We start from the raw sequence: 16,432 nt of genomic DNA on the forward strand, positions 1-16,432 counted from the left end.
ATGCACGCACACACACGCGCACGCATGCACAAGCGCAGGCGCACACGAATCAAACCGAGCCTCTTCTTAGGCGGAGTTGCTGACAACTGCTAAGTACGACGGGCGCCTTGAACGCACCATAGTTTCAGGGGGCAGCATGCGCAATTCGAATCCATTCTATCCTCAAGAAGCACTTGCTTCCTCATACCGTACGGCTGCGGATCTACGAAAGCCAGCTTCGTATTTCGTTGTTTTTTTTGCTGCATGGCTGGCGCCGCCGCTGCCGCGGAGGCGCCGAGGCGAGCGCCATCTGGTGGTGGTGCAAGGAACCGAGTGGTGTGCGCGACATGCGTGCTGCGCTGTGAGTGGTTGGCCTATTCGGCAAGGGAACAGCCAGGCCACAGGCACAGTCGCAAAACTTGGCGATGTTCTCGAAGTTTTGCTTTTAGTCCACCTGCATAGTGATCTATCCAAAGACATTACACTTGAACTGCAGGAAAAATGAAGCGTTGCAAAAACAACTTTTTCCCCCAGAGCAAGTGTACAGCTAACATGAAAAGACCGACAGAAGTAAAGGCCGCATTAAAGGCTTCTGACCGGGTGTTACATTTAGAACTCTCGAGTTACACTCCATGTTGCAAACGCCAAGAATTATATACACTTGTAAAGAGAGTGACATTTTCGTGAATGCAAAGCATTGACAGCGATGATATCGTCTAGCGTTGTTCTGGGGATCCTCTCAGGGTGTTCCAACAATACGCAGAGATGACGTGGCACGAGAAACAACTTCTGCTGCGCAAAAAGAACAGCGCGTCAGTACACAGAAGGTGTGTCACAATGCTGGCATGATTGAGAAACATCGGCAACGACGTTGCTGGCATTGCACCTCGATGGATGCACCTTGACTGTGCAGTTTGATGATACTCCTTGATCCTATTCTTCGATGGTAACTTCTGATATGTGTAAATGCAAAGCGCTACAATTAGGCAATTGCCATAAAATGTTTGAATCAAGAGTGATAAAATGCCGCAATAGAAGATGCGATAATGGTCAGACTCTATCAAGATGCCTTTTAGCAATTTCTTTTTTCTTTTTTCAAAACGAACCTTTATTTTTTGTAGAACCAAAATAATTAAAATACGTTTTGCCAAGCGAAACCTAAGCAAAAAATATGTTACAACTTTTTTCTTCTTTTATTTTGTTTGCTAAGGCCATTAGGCGCCAGGTTTGCTAACTTGTCAGTTGCACTTCATGCACAATGCCTTTGATATATAAAGTTCACCCGCGCATGTCTTCGAAGTCGCCCACCCAGGTGAACGGGCCCATGCCCGGACCGTCTCCGCGGCTTCAAGCCCTAGCCTGCCGGCCCAGCCCAAGAGGAACCAGACCTGTGCCCGGCCAGGGCTCGCCAAAAATTGCTTTACCCGGATCAGCACGGTCCTTGGCCGGGCCAGGCCCCGTTTTTCGGCGAGGCCCGGGTGCGTGCGGCGCTCTGATCTGAATACGCAGCTCACATTTGGAAGAATCGATAGCGGTTGAAGCTCTTAGTACATTTCCGTGATGCTGAGAAGATATTCGACGTGATAGCCGCATTCACTCGAATGTTCAACCAAGACACCTACCTAGAAAAATAGGGCTACGGGACTAGCAATAATCCCGCCGAGGAGTGAGTGCTAGCGTGATGTGCTGAAGGACAGCATGGAGAATGACTGTTAGCATTGAGCCGCCGCTATACTATATAGCATATTTCCGTACAATGTAGGAGGTCACTGGCATCTACAGCAGAAGTACTTTACAAGATGTCACTCCTGAGAGATGATCGTTAAAGGGCCACCTGATCGCAAGAAAAATGAGATTTAGTATTTATTGGCACTCTAGCACAACGAAACATCAAACTCCAATCCCTCACTTGCAACGCGCGCATGACTCGCACTTATTGTAGCTCCCAGTTGATTTATGCCAGTAACATCCTTTGACGGCAAGAGTGAATGACGCAGACATCGGCGAGAAGTAATGCCCGAAAAGTCATTCTCCCGTGCACTGCCCAGCGACCATGTCCTCGACTGTGCGCGTCGTGGAAGCTGCTCCCGCAGAAAGACCCACATTCCGACGCAGTGCGGCCTTCGCTGTTGAGCCAATGGTGTTGGCGCACACTTAATTATGCACGAAAGTGCCGGGAACACCACGAGATGCATTCCTCCTACTCGATAACGCACTACCGCGCAAGCGTTCACGCCTCACCGATAACAAGAAAAGCCCCGCAATCGGCAAGGCAGAGTCCATGCTGTGAACATGAGCCCAGAGCGAACCCCATTCTTCGCACGTCATCAGAATCAGATGATTGTGGGAACGTAGCCAGCCTGTGTTTATTAAGGCTTCCACCAGTAAACGAAGCGGAGATGCTCGCGCCTGTCGCGAAGAGCATGGAGAAGGAAAATCGGGAGCCGCTTCACTTCGGCGCACAGCTTATTCGGGACCGGTGCGGTGATAATTGACACGTACACGCAACGAACTGATAACGGACCAGCAGCGCGCCTGCATGCTCTTTTTGGCGTCTTCCTGCACCTAATTACATCCACGTCACTTACTTCTCCCACCACGGCTGATTCTGTGAATTTTCATCCTTTCGTTCCGCTCTGAACTTTTCTGATGGAAACTGATCGCAAGGACATACAATAATATTGTAGTGTTGTGTGTTAAATATCGTATGTGCTACGTGTATAATTTCATTTGTTGTCGAATTGACCTTATGCAGCATGCTTGGCGTGCCGCTAGATAAATTTAATCATTTTGTTAAAGAGCTACTCGCTCTTTTTCTCTCTGATTATATATATCTCTCTCTTCGTTGTGTTCTGTCTTTCTAGCGCCCGCTATCTGGCTATATATGCTACTGGGAGCCATTCTTTTCCATGATTCCTTCATCGTAGTTGCTGCCATCAAATTATGTTGGGTGCTAATGACACTACGACGAGGAAGCTCGTGAAAAGGCATCGTTAAGAATAGAAAAGCAAAGCGCAAACACACTGAAAGCATAATCACGTCATCCACGAATACACTGTGGCGGCTATGAGGTCCAGACGCCCGACCGTTCGTTAGAGAACTCTCGCATTCTGCGCGCATTTCTTTGTTAGGCACTATGAAGCACCATTTCCAATTGCAAGAAGTCTCTATCGCGCTCCAAAGGTATGAACTAGGGATTTATTGGCCATCCTTCTCGGTTGGCACGAAACCTCCCGGGCATTGAATAAGCGGTGGAGTGCAAGGAAAATAATTATCCTTGTGTAATGGTTTAAAATATGAGTTTAAAATCGGCCTCTTCTGGAGCTCAAACGTACAATACCTTTGCCAGAGACCTTCAATAGGCGAAGCCATATGTGGCCCCACCTGTTGAAAAAGCCACTACAACTTGGCCTCACAGGAAGCAATCACGTAAAAATATTGCAATAAAGAAATCAGTTCCTTAACTTCACGTGCTTTCACAAGCTGCATTCGTTGCATACCCTCGTCGGTACGCTGTCGAGGTCGTTTCATCGCCATCATTGTTACTTCTACCTTCGATTCTCGTCATAGCATCGACGTCATACCGTTATCTTCATGCCATCGTTGTCACGCTCACGTTTCATCAACGTCATCACTTCCGCATCAACGTCATCCATTGTTCGTCGTTCTGTCGTAATATGCTGACGTCATTCACTCGAGATTATGCCGCCATTGTCTCGCCATCGTCGTTATTGTGTCGTCACACTAATGTTCCTCTGCAACCGTTGCAACCATGGCATCGTCATCGTGCCACCTTGGTAGTGCCATTGTCCTCATACAGTGATCACATTGTTCTCTAAACGTCGTCGTTATACGCCTTTGCCGTTCGATCGATATGATTCCTTCGTCGTTTCTTGGTCACTTCGTCGGCGTCATACAGTCGTCCTTATGCCCCCGTGCTCGTGGGAGACCTTTGGAAGGGACTGCCGTGTCAAAGTGGGACGATATCCGAGTACCTGTCACATAGCCGAAACAACGAAAGTTTCATAATTACCACTACACGTGTTAAACAAACGTGAATTTAGAAATATGCTCTGTCACTTCAAAGCTCCATTGGTATTCGAGTTACCATTGACAGTCATCGTCAGATTAGTTCTGCGTAATTTTTTAGCTACAACGTTAAGATGGACTACAGCAGTTGTAATGACTTCATTGGAATCGGACATATGCTGGTGGGGTGTCCCGCCACTCTCCTCAACCTCGTCGAAGAATGGACGCACAGAAAAAAAAAGGATTCAACGCCCATTGTTCCAATACCAATTGAGGGCACTCTAGAGCGCCCATGAAGTCGCTGAAGAACGTGGCCTGACAGTGCCAAAGTGGGATCGGCCCGCCTTGATTTAAAGAGTCGAGCCTCCGAACCTCATTTAAATAAATGTTTTCGTACACGCACACAGCTTTATGTTGCCTCCTTCAAGGGCGATTCAACAGTAAGAGAATAGAAATCCCCTGACTTTCTAAAATGTCATCAGGTAACCAACGTGGTGCTGCCTACAAAACCAGGTTTGATGTACCCATAAGGCTCACTAACAATCTATTTGATTTACCTTTAGAAGTAGACACAAATACAGGCGCGCACATCTCCCTTCAGATAAGAGGAGTGGGGGCATGAAGCTTAGCGAATGCCCGGTAAGGAAGATTACCGGGATAACTTACTTGATACATAAAGCAGTGAAAAAAAATTAGATTTTTAATTTGGGCGTTGTTGGCGCTGCGTTACGCCAGACCGCTAGCATAGGGCAATAGTCTTTTGAACACACACCGACATCATTAGTTATTCAAACCGCATAATCCACCCACCCTGCACGCAAGTTGCGTATTCCAAGAGTTTATTGCAATACAACCGTATTTATCAACCAATATGTCAAAATAGGTGCGTTCCAGTGAGTTAAATTTCAATCACCGGTGAAAAGGCTATCCTAACGTGTTGTTTGCTGATGGTGCCGTAAATCTCCACTTTCCACTTAGTTCATTTCATAGGGCTCATCGCTGCCTCTTCTGAGTAATTATGCAAGTGGATGCGTGTGTGTGTGTTTCTTTTTTTCTGTTCTCTGAGCCTTTCATATCTTGTTATATATTAAAGGTGTGGTAGCATGCCGATCCTTTTGCTCGGCTACCGCCTGCGCCTAACATTAAAATTTACCTGACAAGCACGTATGTTTTTTTTTTTTTCACATACCGGTTGATAGATTCTTGGAACATGCAAGTTGGGTGCAGAGAGCGTAGGCTATGTGATGTGAATGACGCAAGATGGCAGGGCTTGTTAAAGGGGCTATTGCGCTTGGCTAGTGGTTTAGCTCACAAGACCCAAATTAAAGATGACATATCTTTTTTGTTTACTACTGTGAGTCACTGAAACAAAAAAGCTATAAGTCACGATAGTTGTAAAATGGCAGATGTCTCGTGAAGGCGACAAAAAACTCGCTAAATTTAACCCTTTTCTCGCAGAATTACGAAATCCTGAATTGATGTACTGAAGTAAGCCATTTTAGTGCCGAGCCATAGTTGATTGGAAGAGGCTTTAACTTCATTTGCAGGCACACTTGAAGAAGTAGTGCAATAGCTTTTGTTTTAACTTTATGCTGTTTTAGCGACCCTGTTACAGCCTGAGAAGGCTAACAGTGTTGCCAGCAAATGAGTAAACATAAATATATAAGCATGAACTTCTTGCGACTGTTACCAGAGGATGTTGCCAACTACAAATACTGACATTTTTTTTCTAAGCGTTGCCGGTGATACAAGGGAAAGGGAGAAGCGCTTTATACCAGGTTCTGTGGAAGGTATTGACCGGCCATTCGCTGGAAGGGGCTTTTGACGTTGTTATCCTTCGAAAATGTGGCGCGCGATTCAGCGCAGTTCTGGCTTGGTTTATATCGGCACTGCATTACCGTCAAACTTTGACTTTGTTTGAATATCACGTCGAGGCAAACTTAAACGTGACACAGTTTGCTCTAGGCCTTCCCAGATTGATTCATCGGATTTACCGTATCAAAGCAACACTGGAGCTAAGAGAAAATAGGGTGTGGGGGGGGAGGGGGGGTCTCAGCATTAAGTGACGATCCCGGGGCGGCTTGCAGGGACATTTGCTGACGAAAACAATAACGAATTTAAGAACGCGTTCTTGTGTGGACTAGGCATTGTCTATGGAACATTTAGGAACTGGTTCTTAAATCCTTTATTATTTTCGTTATTAAATGTTCGTGCAAGCCGCCCCCGGTTTCCTTAAGGCGCATCAAATCCAAAACCTTGCGACTGCGAGAGCCCTATTCAAAGGTGCCTTAGTTTTAGGCAGCCGATCATTCGAGCTGTACCGCATTCACCTTGGAGCAACGCTGCTCATGCTTTTCACGCAACGAAACCGCTATTTATCTTCATCCGGGACACCGGTCTTAATGGGACATAGTGGGGCACTTATGGCATTTTAGGCTGGTCGTTTCTGAGCTCTCTAGAGAGCTCTCGCGAGCGGCAGTGTCTTCAGCTGGTTGAAAGATGGTGCGCGCCCTGCCGTTTGACTGGTTCTTCTCAATTGCTCTCCTCCATCTTCGAGCGCTCTCAGGCGCTCCGAGCCTTATCGTCGGAGCAGTCGACGCGATTCGAGCGTTTCCCGCAACTTCAGTGCCGTTGGCGACGGTCCACCGTAACCTAGGCAACCTAGGCCGCTGCATACTGGCGTGTACAATATACAACACAGAAAAAAAGTTAGTGGCGCCCTGTTCAAAGCGCGGTGGCGCCACCTGTTGCTCTAACAACCCCGAGCTGCCATACGAGGCGACCGCAGGTAGACGCAGTGCTTGCGCTTTGCCATTTCTTTGAAGTTCTCACGAAGGACGGGATGGTGAATTTTAGCCAACGAATTTAGTTAGTGAACTTTAGCTTCTCGGCAAGATTGTGCTCCAAATCCGAATGGCTGTGGCAAGCGCAACGTCCGTAGGTGGAGCGGATCGTTCGGATAAGTCCGCGCTACCTTTGCATGCGGAAACATTGGCTCTGCGGCTATTCGACTTTCATTTGCACGTCTGGCAATACGTCATGAAGTAGTAAAAGCCTTGCAGTACACGATATACTTTACTTCTGCGTTGTAGTGCCTGGAAAAATCTCGCGGCCCGCACTTTGACAACACTCAGCATGCTGTAGGTTCGAGTACGCGTAGCGGATGCGCGCGGATGCCCAGATGTGTCCGCTTTTTTGTCTCAGGACGGCGGAAGAATGAATTTACATTAGTTCAACCGTGTCGGATCTACTGTGCAATGTAGGCATACTTTTTAACAAACATCGCCGCTCTTGTCATCTGGCCAGCAGTTGCGATAAGCAACACAAACCAGCTTTCAGACGTAAAGGTTTCGAATAGTTGCTGAAAGGTATTGCGAAATTACGTCGCCACTAACGCCAGTGCACGGAATTCAATGTGTTATGCATGAGTTCGACTGTCATGAGCGTCAGAACTTTGTAGCGGTGCGAACACTTTCGCTGCATTTACTTGTGAATCAGGTGCAAAGTTGTATGGCGGGAGCCGTTGTACGAAGCCCACCTCAGGCCTTTGTGTAATCGATGCCCGTAGACAGATACATACACATAGAAAGACACGCACAGATACACACATACAGAGACAAAAGGAAATGCAGTGCTGAATATGCCATAGTGGCACAGCTCTCGACGTACCTCGTGTTCGTCGCAAACGGCGCTCTGCAATCTGCTTCGTTTTCACTGGTTATTTTCGCATCCATATATGACGCAGTGATGACCCGATTATGTTCTGTACTTGAATTTTGCGGGCACAGACATATTTACACTTGAGCACCCCGTTACACCCACTCGCTACATGCACACGAACTCGTCTTGGCAGCTCAGGGTAGGTGGCGGCCGGTCGCTGGGTTCCGGGGTATGCGCCCAACCCATCCGGTTCGAGACTATCCTGTTGTGGTCTATAGACGAAAGCTCGTGCCACGGCGCATCCGCCGCTTTTCCCGGCAGCGGCGGGAGCTTTGTGCAGGCGAATCATCGGACGTTGGCAGTAGTCACGTGGTTTGGCATCTGCCATTTCCTCCTCCGAGAGCAAGACACACGTTTGGCTTGCGCGTTTGTCGTCTACCTCTGAGCTCGGGGAACGCTGGATCTGCCCGACTCTGCTTCGTGAGATGGTGGCGACCAGTCGAAGATACCATGAGGTTGTCTGTGACCGTGCGTGCTCGTCACTTGTGTATGGCGAGTTCGTGTATTATTCGTGTATTAGTAGTAATCTCAAGGCTCGGAAAAAAGAAAGAAAACAAAAAATGTAGGGTGAAGAATAACCAGTTTTCCCCGAAGGCGAAGACTTGAAATCGTGTCAGAACGGCATGGCGTGATGAGGAACGCTGGTAGCGTCGTTCTAAGCGTCGCACCAAGATGTTCCACGCGATCAGGGCTGCGGAAAGCTGCCGGTATTCGTAACGCCCGAATAAAAGAGTGTACATAGACTGACCTCGACATTTACTGTAAGATCGGCGTAGACCAGGATGTGCGAACGGCTGCTCTGCGGGAAAGCCATCCTGCGTGCCATCGGTGGAAGCCAGAATGCTGCCATGGTTTCAGCAAAGAGGATTCAAGAGAGTGCGATGGTGTATCCACTCTGCCATGTTGCTTTTGCAATCACAAGCACCCCGCGTCTTTTGAGGACAGCATGGCGGCACCAATAGCGACAGCGCGAATACGCCTTGAGCGCCCCTATAATTGCTATCGCAATGATAAAAACCCTTTGGCCCGTATTCATGATAATTTTTTAATGCTGAAATTGTTCGTAAGGAAATTTTCCAACTAATCTTGATGTGGGACCATCTAATCAGCGTACGTGGCCATCCAGTAGCAAACAGCATTTGCGAAGGAAATAGCTTTGTAGATGCGTCCCTTGGCTCGTACACCCGACAAAAAAAAAGTTGTCAGAAAGGCAGCGCCACATGTTTTTATAATTTCCAGCCAACAGATCGCACAATGCTACGCAACGTATATTGAATTTTGTTCAGATGCATCCAGCCTTACTCGTATAAAGGTTGCACCTCACTGTTAGAATCACATATTGCTATGATTAGTTGAAGCATTGTTCAAGCATGTCCATAGTTGAAGTCTGGGCAAATATGCGCTTCTGATGAACTCCTAAAGTGAAATTAGTTAAGAAACGCTAAATGCATGCAACTATATAAGCGTTTTATTTTTCGCTGTATCCTACCCAAGTTTACTTGTGTTGGGAAGCAGCTCAGAAAACATCTTGTAAACTTTACTGCAAACTGATTTAGTTACGTACAAGCAACCAATCCTTTTTGATCACTACATTTCATTACTGCATATCTAAGGGGTGCAATGCTCAGTAACATGTGCCTCTGTAGTTGTAGGAACGAAGTACTTTAGTCAATGTATAACCACTCTCCCTCGTGAACTTATGTTGCGTCACTAATGATTACAGCACACTGTACGTTGGGACTATAGCATATCTCGTTGCTGAGTGTCCATCAATAACATCAGATACCCCACGGTGACGTACACACGCATGCCAGCATTACACACGGGAAATATCATGAGATAACTTCTCATCTGCCTGAAAAAGGATTGACCTTCACGTTCAAGTTTCTTTAGGCGCAGCTGTGAAGACAGGAGGGTTGCAACATGAAAAGTAATCCATATTTTCGGCACTTTGAAGCGTACAACTACCATACGATAATCTATTGGCTCGTTGCCAATACTGACGGCCACTAAATACAGGCGGAAGGACCAAATAATGCTACTGGCCTTAAAATTCCCACAACCTGAAAATTGCAAGGTCATGTTAAGCTGTCCAACTAATACAGAAATTGCATAGATGCGCCATTTAAATAGTTTCACTTATTTGTATAACGTCAAGCGTTCTCGCGAGTTCAAAACAACAATTTTTTTGGTCTTTTTTCTTCCTGCAGCATCTGTCTTTCTGTCGCTGGTTTAAGAATAAAACCTGAACATCTAGGGCAAATTGTATGGGTGATCTTGGTGTCGCTCTCAATACAAAGCTAACGCTTTACTTTGAAACAACTAGGTTTTGTTTTCAAATTCGTATAGCATTTACATTAGCTGAGCAAAGTCTTTCAGCTACGAGCCGACTCCAGATGACTGTGGTATAATGAAGGGCAGGTACACTGACTTTTTGTGGGTGAAGCTTGTTTGTGATTCTTAGGTTGCCACTGAATATGGTCGTGGATACCTCAGCAAACTTACAGAAGTACCTTCATTCCGTCAGCGCTGTGCACTATATATAGGCGAAATGTCAGCTTGATACACCATCCTTTCTATCTGTATACAGATAGAAAGGATGGTGTAGCAAGCTAATCGTACTTGAAATGGTTGCTATAGCAACCATTTCAAGTACGATTAGCTAGTTCTGCCGGCTCTGCAAAAGGAGCCGAGCGCGCGGCCTTGACATATGTAGCAATAACCTAGTGGAGGTCAACAATTCGTGACAGTGCCGTGAGAGCGTAAGTCTTTTAACTCCTATCTCTAGAATTCTGATATGGTAATCAAGAAGGCATTATTCATATTCTCACAAAACGTATGGTTCAATTCATTTGCGGGGTCTAACATGCCGAAAAATACGATGATTAGTGGCGTCGTAGTGAAACGCTGCGGATCAACGTTGAATCGCAAGTTTTTTTTATGTTTGCAAGCAGAGTTCTCAAGAACGAAAGACTGAGAGAAAGGGTCGCTGACATACCACTGACGTACAGCTTTAAGCAAGCTCTCTGAAACGGAAGTTGCAATAGCCTATGAACATATACAACTCGCCAGTTGGCACAAGCTTTGCAGTAGAGTTTGAAATGTTTTAAATGTAAATTGTTACCCTTAATTATAAAGAGAAAGCTACACGCAGAAGCACGACGCGCGGTACACGTTCGTTTTATCTGAACACGTCACGATCAAGCGCTAAGATGGCTTGCAATGACGTCATCGTAGCCGCCATGCTGGTGCACCGGCACGGTGAAAAGCTGGGTCTGTGACGTCGTAGGAAAACTATCAATAGATACCTAGGCACAAAATACTTCTTTCTGCTTGGCTAACTTGACTGTCAACCACTGCATGACAGGGAGCTTCCGAGTGTCATAAACGCACTGCTCCCACAGCGAGGCCCCGAGCACTAGGAAGTTCCAGCGATCGTCACAGAGGGCGAAAAAATCAACCGCAGTGCGTCCCAGCAAGAAACGCGCAGGTGGGATCGCTGTCGTTTGGTCGCACACTTTGATTCCTCTGTTTTGTGCTAGGGGCGCTGAACGCGGCTAAATATTTGGTCTGTAAACGTACCTGTAATAAGTGACAAACATAGCTAACATGTCATGTTATATAAAATAATTAGGCTATTGTGTTTATTGTACTTTCGTTAATAACTTCTACGTTTTATTAGTTGAGTAAAGGTATTGAGGCCTCACTGATGTGCGAAAAGTAGCAGCCAGGTGGTGTCGATTGCTGTCCGGGCCATTTATTGATTGAAATTGCATGGCGTTAATATTTGCTAATAGGGTGGTCGTTTCTTTTCAGCAGCATCACGCCGGTTAGTTTTAAAGCAGTTTTCTTTTGATAACAATAACATCTCGGGGAGCTTTTCAATAGCTGCCACTAAGCGAACATGTTTGAAGGCGGGAACTTTTATTAGCTGCCGCGTTTAACTGGCCTAACAGCTGCACGCCTTCTATCGTCATAGAGGGTGACCCAGCTAACGTTGGCCAGAGTTTAAAAATAGGCGACTGCCACGTAGGTGGACAGAACCAGGGTAACGTTGTTTGCCGTCGCTTTGATATATTCAAATTATTTTTTTTGTTCCTCCTGATTTCATAATTAGTCCTAATTATTTATTCAGCTTCTGAAATAGTATAATCAGATGAAATGTGTCAATGAGAAAACTACAGAGCAACATGAAGAGCTCCCGACACAGCTTTCTCTTGCTCACTACATGCTACATAAAAGTGTTTTTCAGAGTGCTAAAAAAAGCCCTGCAAATGCACGTAAAACTGGCGCGTCGATGGCGGATCAAGGCACTTTGCGGGCATTCACAAACTGCCTCGTGTTTCCCAGTTGCAGTATGTACCACTGTTGTTTGAGATATTCTGTATTGTTTTTCGGTTTTATGTTCTTTATGTTACAGAAGTGTACCTATATTAAGGCGCAAAGCTGTTCTTGAGAACTTTAAGAAAATAAATACATAAATAACAACAAAAAATAAAACTAGGTTGCAACGTGTGCATTGGATACGCGCATATAATTTTTTTAATAGGTGGAATAGAAGTGCGCTCATTGGCCCTGATTTTCTGGGCGTACGCTGATTGGCCCTGCTTCGTCACCCAATAAACCGTTGTATAGTAAAGGCTGCTTTGCAGTGTCCTACTCGTGGAGACAGTACTGGAACACGCGAAAGCCGGAATGGTATAGGCGAAGAAAGGTGAGCTTTAAAAGGTAAAAATAGATCACACGAGGGCGTGACAAGGGAAATCCAGTTAGATAAGTTTTCCCTGCACAAATGCGGCGAAAACGTGCCAGCACTGAGAAGAATACCGGATGACCGTCCAACTGTCAGCTCGATTGTATGTGCACATGTAAGCTATACGCGTATATAGACGGTGTACAGAGGAAGTGACAGTTCTCACGGCTCAGGTTTTGGCGTCTGCAGGGTCTGTCAACATACATTCGCAGAACTCCCGCAGGCTTTCAGCAAGGGATGCTGAACAAAAACAACAATGACAGAGACGGCTCTGCCATCGTCTCTAACGACTGCACTTGTCCGAAAACGAGATAACGCTGTCTACATCCGTGCAAGCAAGACGGCCGCTGAGAGCCGGCCTTAGAAGTTCTACAAGCACTTCGAGAACCTGTCAATTGCGAGCCGCGCTTCGAAGGCTTGTGTGCTCGCCGACTCTTATTTCATAGGCTTGTCACTCCAATTTCTTTCCAATTTCACTCCAATTCCAAAAGCCCTACCAGCATTACTCCTGACAAACTTTCCTTCTATCAAATGAAGTAGTCACGAATATTTTGAGCCCTCATTTTGGTTGTTATTGTCGTCATCGTCGTGGTTGTTGTTGCTGCTGCGACCATGTAATCTAAGCTTCTTACAAAAGATAGGATCAACCGCGTTCCTTCTTATTGTTGTCGTTAGCGCACTGCTGTATTCTGTTCATAGCCCTTTCTGTTACGACCAACTTCTTGTGTTCATGTGAAAGAGAAAGATAACAATAGCTTGCTACTTTCGCTGTCTCGTGGTAACAATCATTCCGACAAATACCCCCAGAGTTAGCTTTTGGAGTGACGTTCCGGTTTCTTATGCATGCAACAAAAGGCTAACCTAATTGAATCTATCTTCAGTGTGGGAAGCTATCAAGGTCTACTTCACTTTTGCATGACCTGATTGTATTCCTATCTACTCAGAAAAAAAAAGAAGAAAAGCAGAAGCGGTGCGACATTGTGGAATAGCTCATTTCTGTGAGGCAAACAGTCGTTGAGGTCACCGTAATCAAAAGGTATTGCTCACAGTTACGTTTTTTTAGATGTCACGGTGTTTTGTTTTTATTTTGCGGAGGAGATTGTTTTAGTAATGTATCTTGGAGCCGATACATTATAGCTGTTTTCTGTATTTTCAGGTAATTATGTGGAGGAAGCCAAACTTACCTCAATGAGAAATCTGAACGTCAAGTTCACTAATCACTCATCCCCAATCGCCTCAGTGAGTGAAACTCATCTGTCGCTATTATTTCATGCATTCTTTTCACGCTGCCGGTTGTGCGTGTGTGCATACAAGGGTGGCTTGGTTGTGGAAAGTTGGCTTGGCTGTTAAAGTTGGCTTCCATTTTTGAAGAGGCAGCTGGATTGCAAAAAGAAATTGAAATTGTTCACTATTTTATTCATTTTGGTAAGTAATAGCTAAGCAAGAGGATATAGAGTTTGAAAACTGCGAATTTTCATTATTTTATTGTCAATTACTCATAGGCTGCTCATGAGTTATTGACAATAAAATAATGAAAACGTTATTGGGAACACACGATTGGTGAGAGATAATAGAGGAAAACTTAGGAATAATTCAGAACACGAAGCGTCTACTGGATATGAAATGCGAGAGTAAGAGGAAAAAATAATTTATGCCTAAAACACATACAGGAGTTCTACACTTCCTAAAATGAAAAAAAAAATTGACAACGGAAGAGAAGTAATCACAAAGAATAGTTCACTAATAAATTTTCAAACTATTCCCTTTGGGACACCATCTTAACGTCTAATACTGTAGTCAAGCATCAATAAAATAATGTTGTTAGCGGATTTTTTAGAGTAGCACTACTTTCGAGATATACATGTTTAAAAGTTTCCTTAAAATGTGCTACGAAACAGTTAAAGAATCAGCGCTGTTTTACAAGACAGAGTCCCAGTTAATGTTTCCCGAAAAGCACCTTTTTGGAAGTTCGGGACGATCGCAAGCGGAAGGCCAATGAATTTTGTTTCAGCCAATTTCGAGGACAAATTTCACAATAACGGAAAAGTCTCGTAATATTTGCTAAGCACGCATATTCCCAGTACTGTTCAAAAACAGTTTCGCAGTCGCAAAATGGGCCACTAAGCGATGAACATAAAGGTTAATTAGTTGGTGCGCTTAATTATACGTACATTGTGATTTGTCTGGAAAGTATAATGTCCGCCCCTTCAGATTATCTATCTGCCGAACAGACTGAATTGCGTAACATGCTCCCCGCAATTGCTTTGAAAATACCTCTGTTCGATGTGAAAATAAAGATAACTACGAGTATACCAGGAAGATAATCCGTGTTCAAGTTTAGCATGTAGTGCGTAACACTACATGACGCCTACTCCAGACGCCTATCGACTCAATGACAAACAAAGGCACTCTAGAAGCGTTCTCGTGCTGCAAGACGCTTCTCCTAAAAAAAAATGTGTACATACGGATACGTGCCTACATTTCTCAAGACCGTAAGAAAGAAACGTTTGGCGCTTGTCATTGCTTTGTTCTCGCTCACATTTTTCAGAGAGACCACATTTTATGGCCAAAGTCATTTAATATAACATTTAGCACTCTTACTTGCCGGGGTTGTAAAAAAATAAATAAAAATAGAACAAAATAAATTAAAATAAATTAAAATAAAAAATATATACCTGCCAATTTGAGAGCACCGCACCGATGCGACGCGCTGCCATCTTTAATAGAGGTAGCGTCAATGACAGCAGTAACATATGAACAAACATGGTGGCAGCGGTGGCCACGAGAGCATCGTGAAATGCCTTTATAGGGAAAGCGATTTGCGTCATATGGCTCCTCATACACTAAAGCTAGCGCGTCGGAACTAACTAATGTGCGAGGTCTAGCATCCTGAAATCGATAAGGAGGAAAGCAAGAAACAAAGGGAGAAGGTAGGCACTACCAAGGGAGAGAGACATAATGCTTTATTAGGAACGGCACTCCTGCCTAATCCTGCCTAATATTGACTAAATTCCCGCCACCATCATTCGCCGTCAGGAACCGAACTCAACGCCTCCTGCTCAGCAGAATGCCATGTCCACTGAGACCCCATGGCGTAGCTTGGCGTGTGTGATAATAGGCGGCGCTTAAGACATGGCGGCCTTGACGTGTTTCTGGTTGCGAAAGTACTTCCGGCGCATACGGTCTGCAAAAGCATGGACTTCGAGATCCGTTTTCCGTTATGCAGCAGAAACCGTCGCTGTATCGTGAATTTCGACACTACCCATGAAGCAAATGTGAAAGTGGAAGGTCAAAAACATATCACGCTCACACGAGTCTTATTTCGCTGCAAAGAGAAGCCGAAAAAAAGCTTAACCCTTTAAGGCGCCTTGTACACAATTGTGTACATTGTCCTTCTGGTGTTTTTTTCGCGTTTAGGGCACGCAATTTTCTATTAGGTTGGCTTTAGCACATTCCCAAACTTTAAACTGACAACCATGTGCATTTTGGGCACCATCTGTCGCATTTCGGTGAAGATGTTCATATCAAAACAAGAAATGGCGGCCACGGAGCCGCAAAGAGCGGTGAGTCAAGTTCTTATTTTTTTTAGAGCCACTTTTTTTTATTGTGGCAAGCGAAAAAACATTAGACGCGCTTGTGCATCATATGAAGTACCGAGGAGTGATAATTTTATCCTTTCTGAGGAGATGACCGAACGCTAACGCTCGCACGCGCATGTGTACACGATTGTGTACAAAGCGCCGTGGTCGCTGCAGATATGAAGAACGCTAAGAGTTCCTTTGATTTTCTTTCCAGGTTTTTTGGCCATTCGTCGTTATTTCTACAATGCAAACAAGTATAAGAAAACCCAAAAGACAGCTGAAAGGCTTTTGGAGCTCATTGCTCATAAATGTTTCAGACGTTGGTGAAAGTGACGAAGAAGAAGCCACGTGCGAAGCGACCGACGCCTGC

The 16,432-nt window shown here is 45.1% G+C and overlaps 1 protein-coding gene across 4 annotated transcripts in view; it reads right to left on the reverse strand.

Annotated features, from left to right (window-relative positions):
* LOC135911384 (glycine receptor subunit alpha-2-like) overlaps positions 1 to 16,432 on the reverse strand; it is a 348,733-nt gene that overhangs the window by 181,598 nt on the left and 150,703 nt on the right. The window contains exon 1 of one of the 4 annotated variants that reach the window (XM_065443636.1): positions 8,477 to 8,499. The exons of 2 other annotated variants lie outside the window; for them this stretch is intronic. In XM_065443636.1, coding sequence (XP_065299708.1) covers positions 8,477 to 8,484 — 8 coding nt within the window. In that variant the 5' untranslated portion in view covers positions 8,485 to 8,499. Of the gene's footprint in view, positions 1 to 7,677; positions 7,819 to 8,476; positions 8,500 to 16,432 lie in introns of those variants that run through there. One more of the 4 variants, XM_065443631.2, reaches the window with a different exon arrangement.

The sequence above is a fragment of the Dermacentor albipictus genome, chromosome 6, assembly GCF_038994185.2.
Source record: "Dermacentor albipictus isolate Rhodes 1998 colony chromosome 6, USDA_Dalb.pri_finalv2, whole genome shotgun sequence".
NCBI lineage: Eukaryota > Metazoa > Arthropoda > Arachnida > Ixodida > Ixodidae > Dermacentor > Dermacentor albipictus.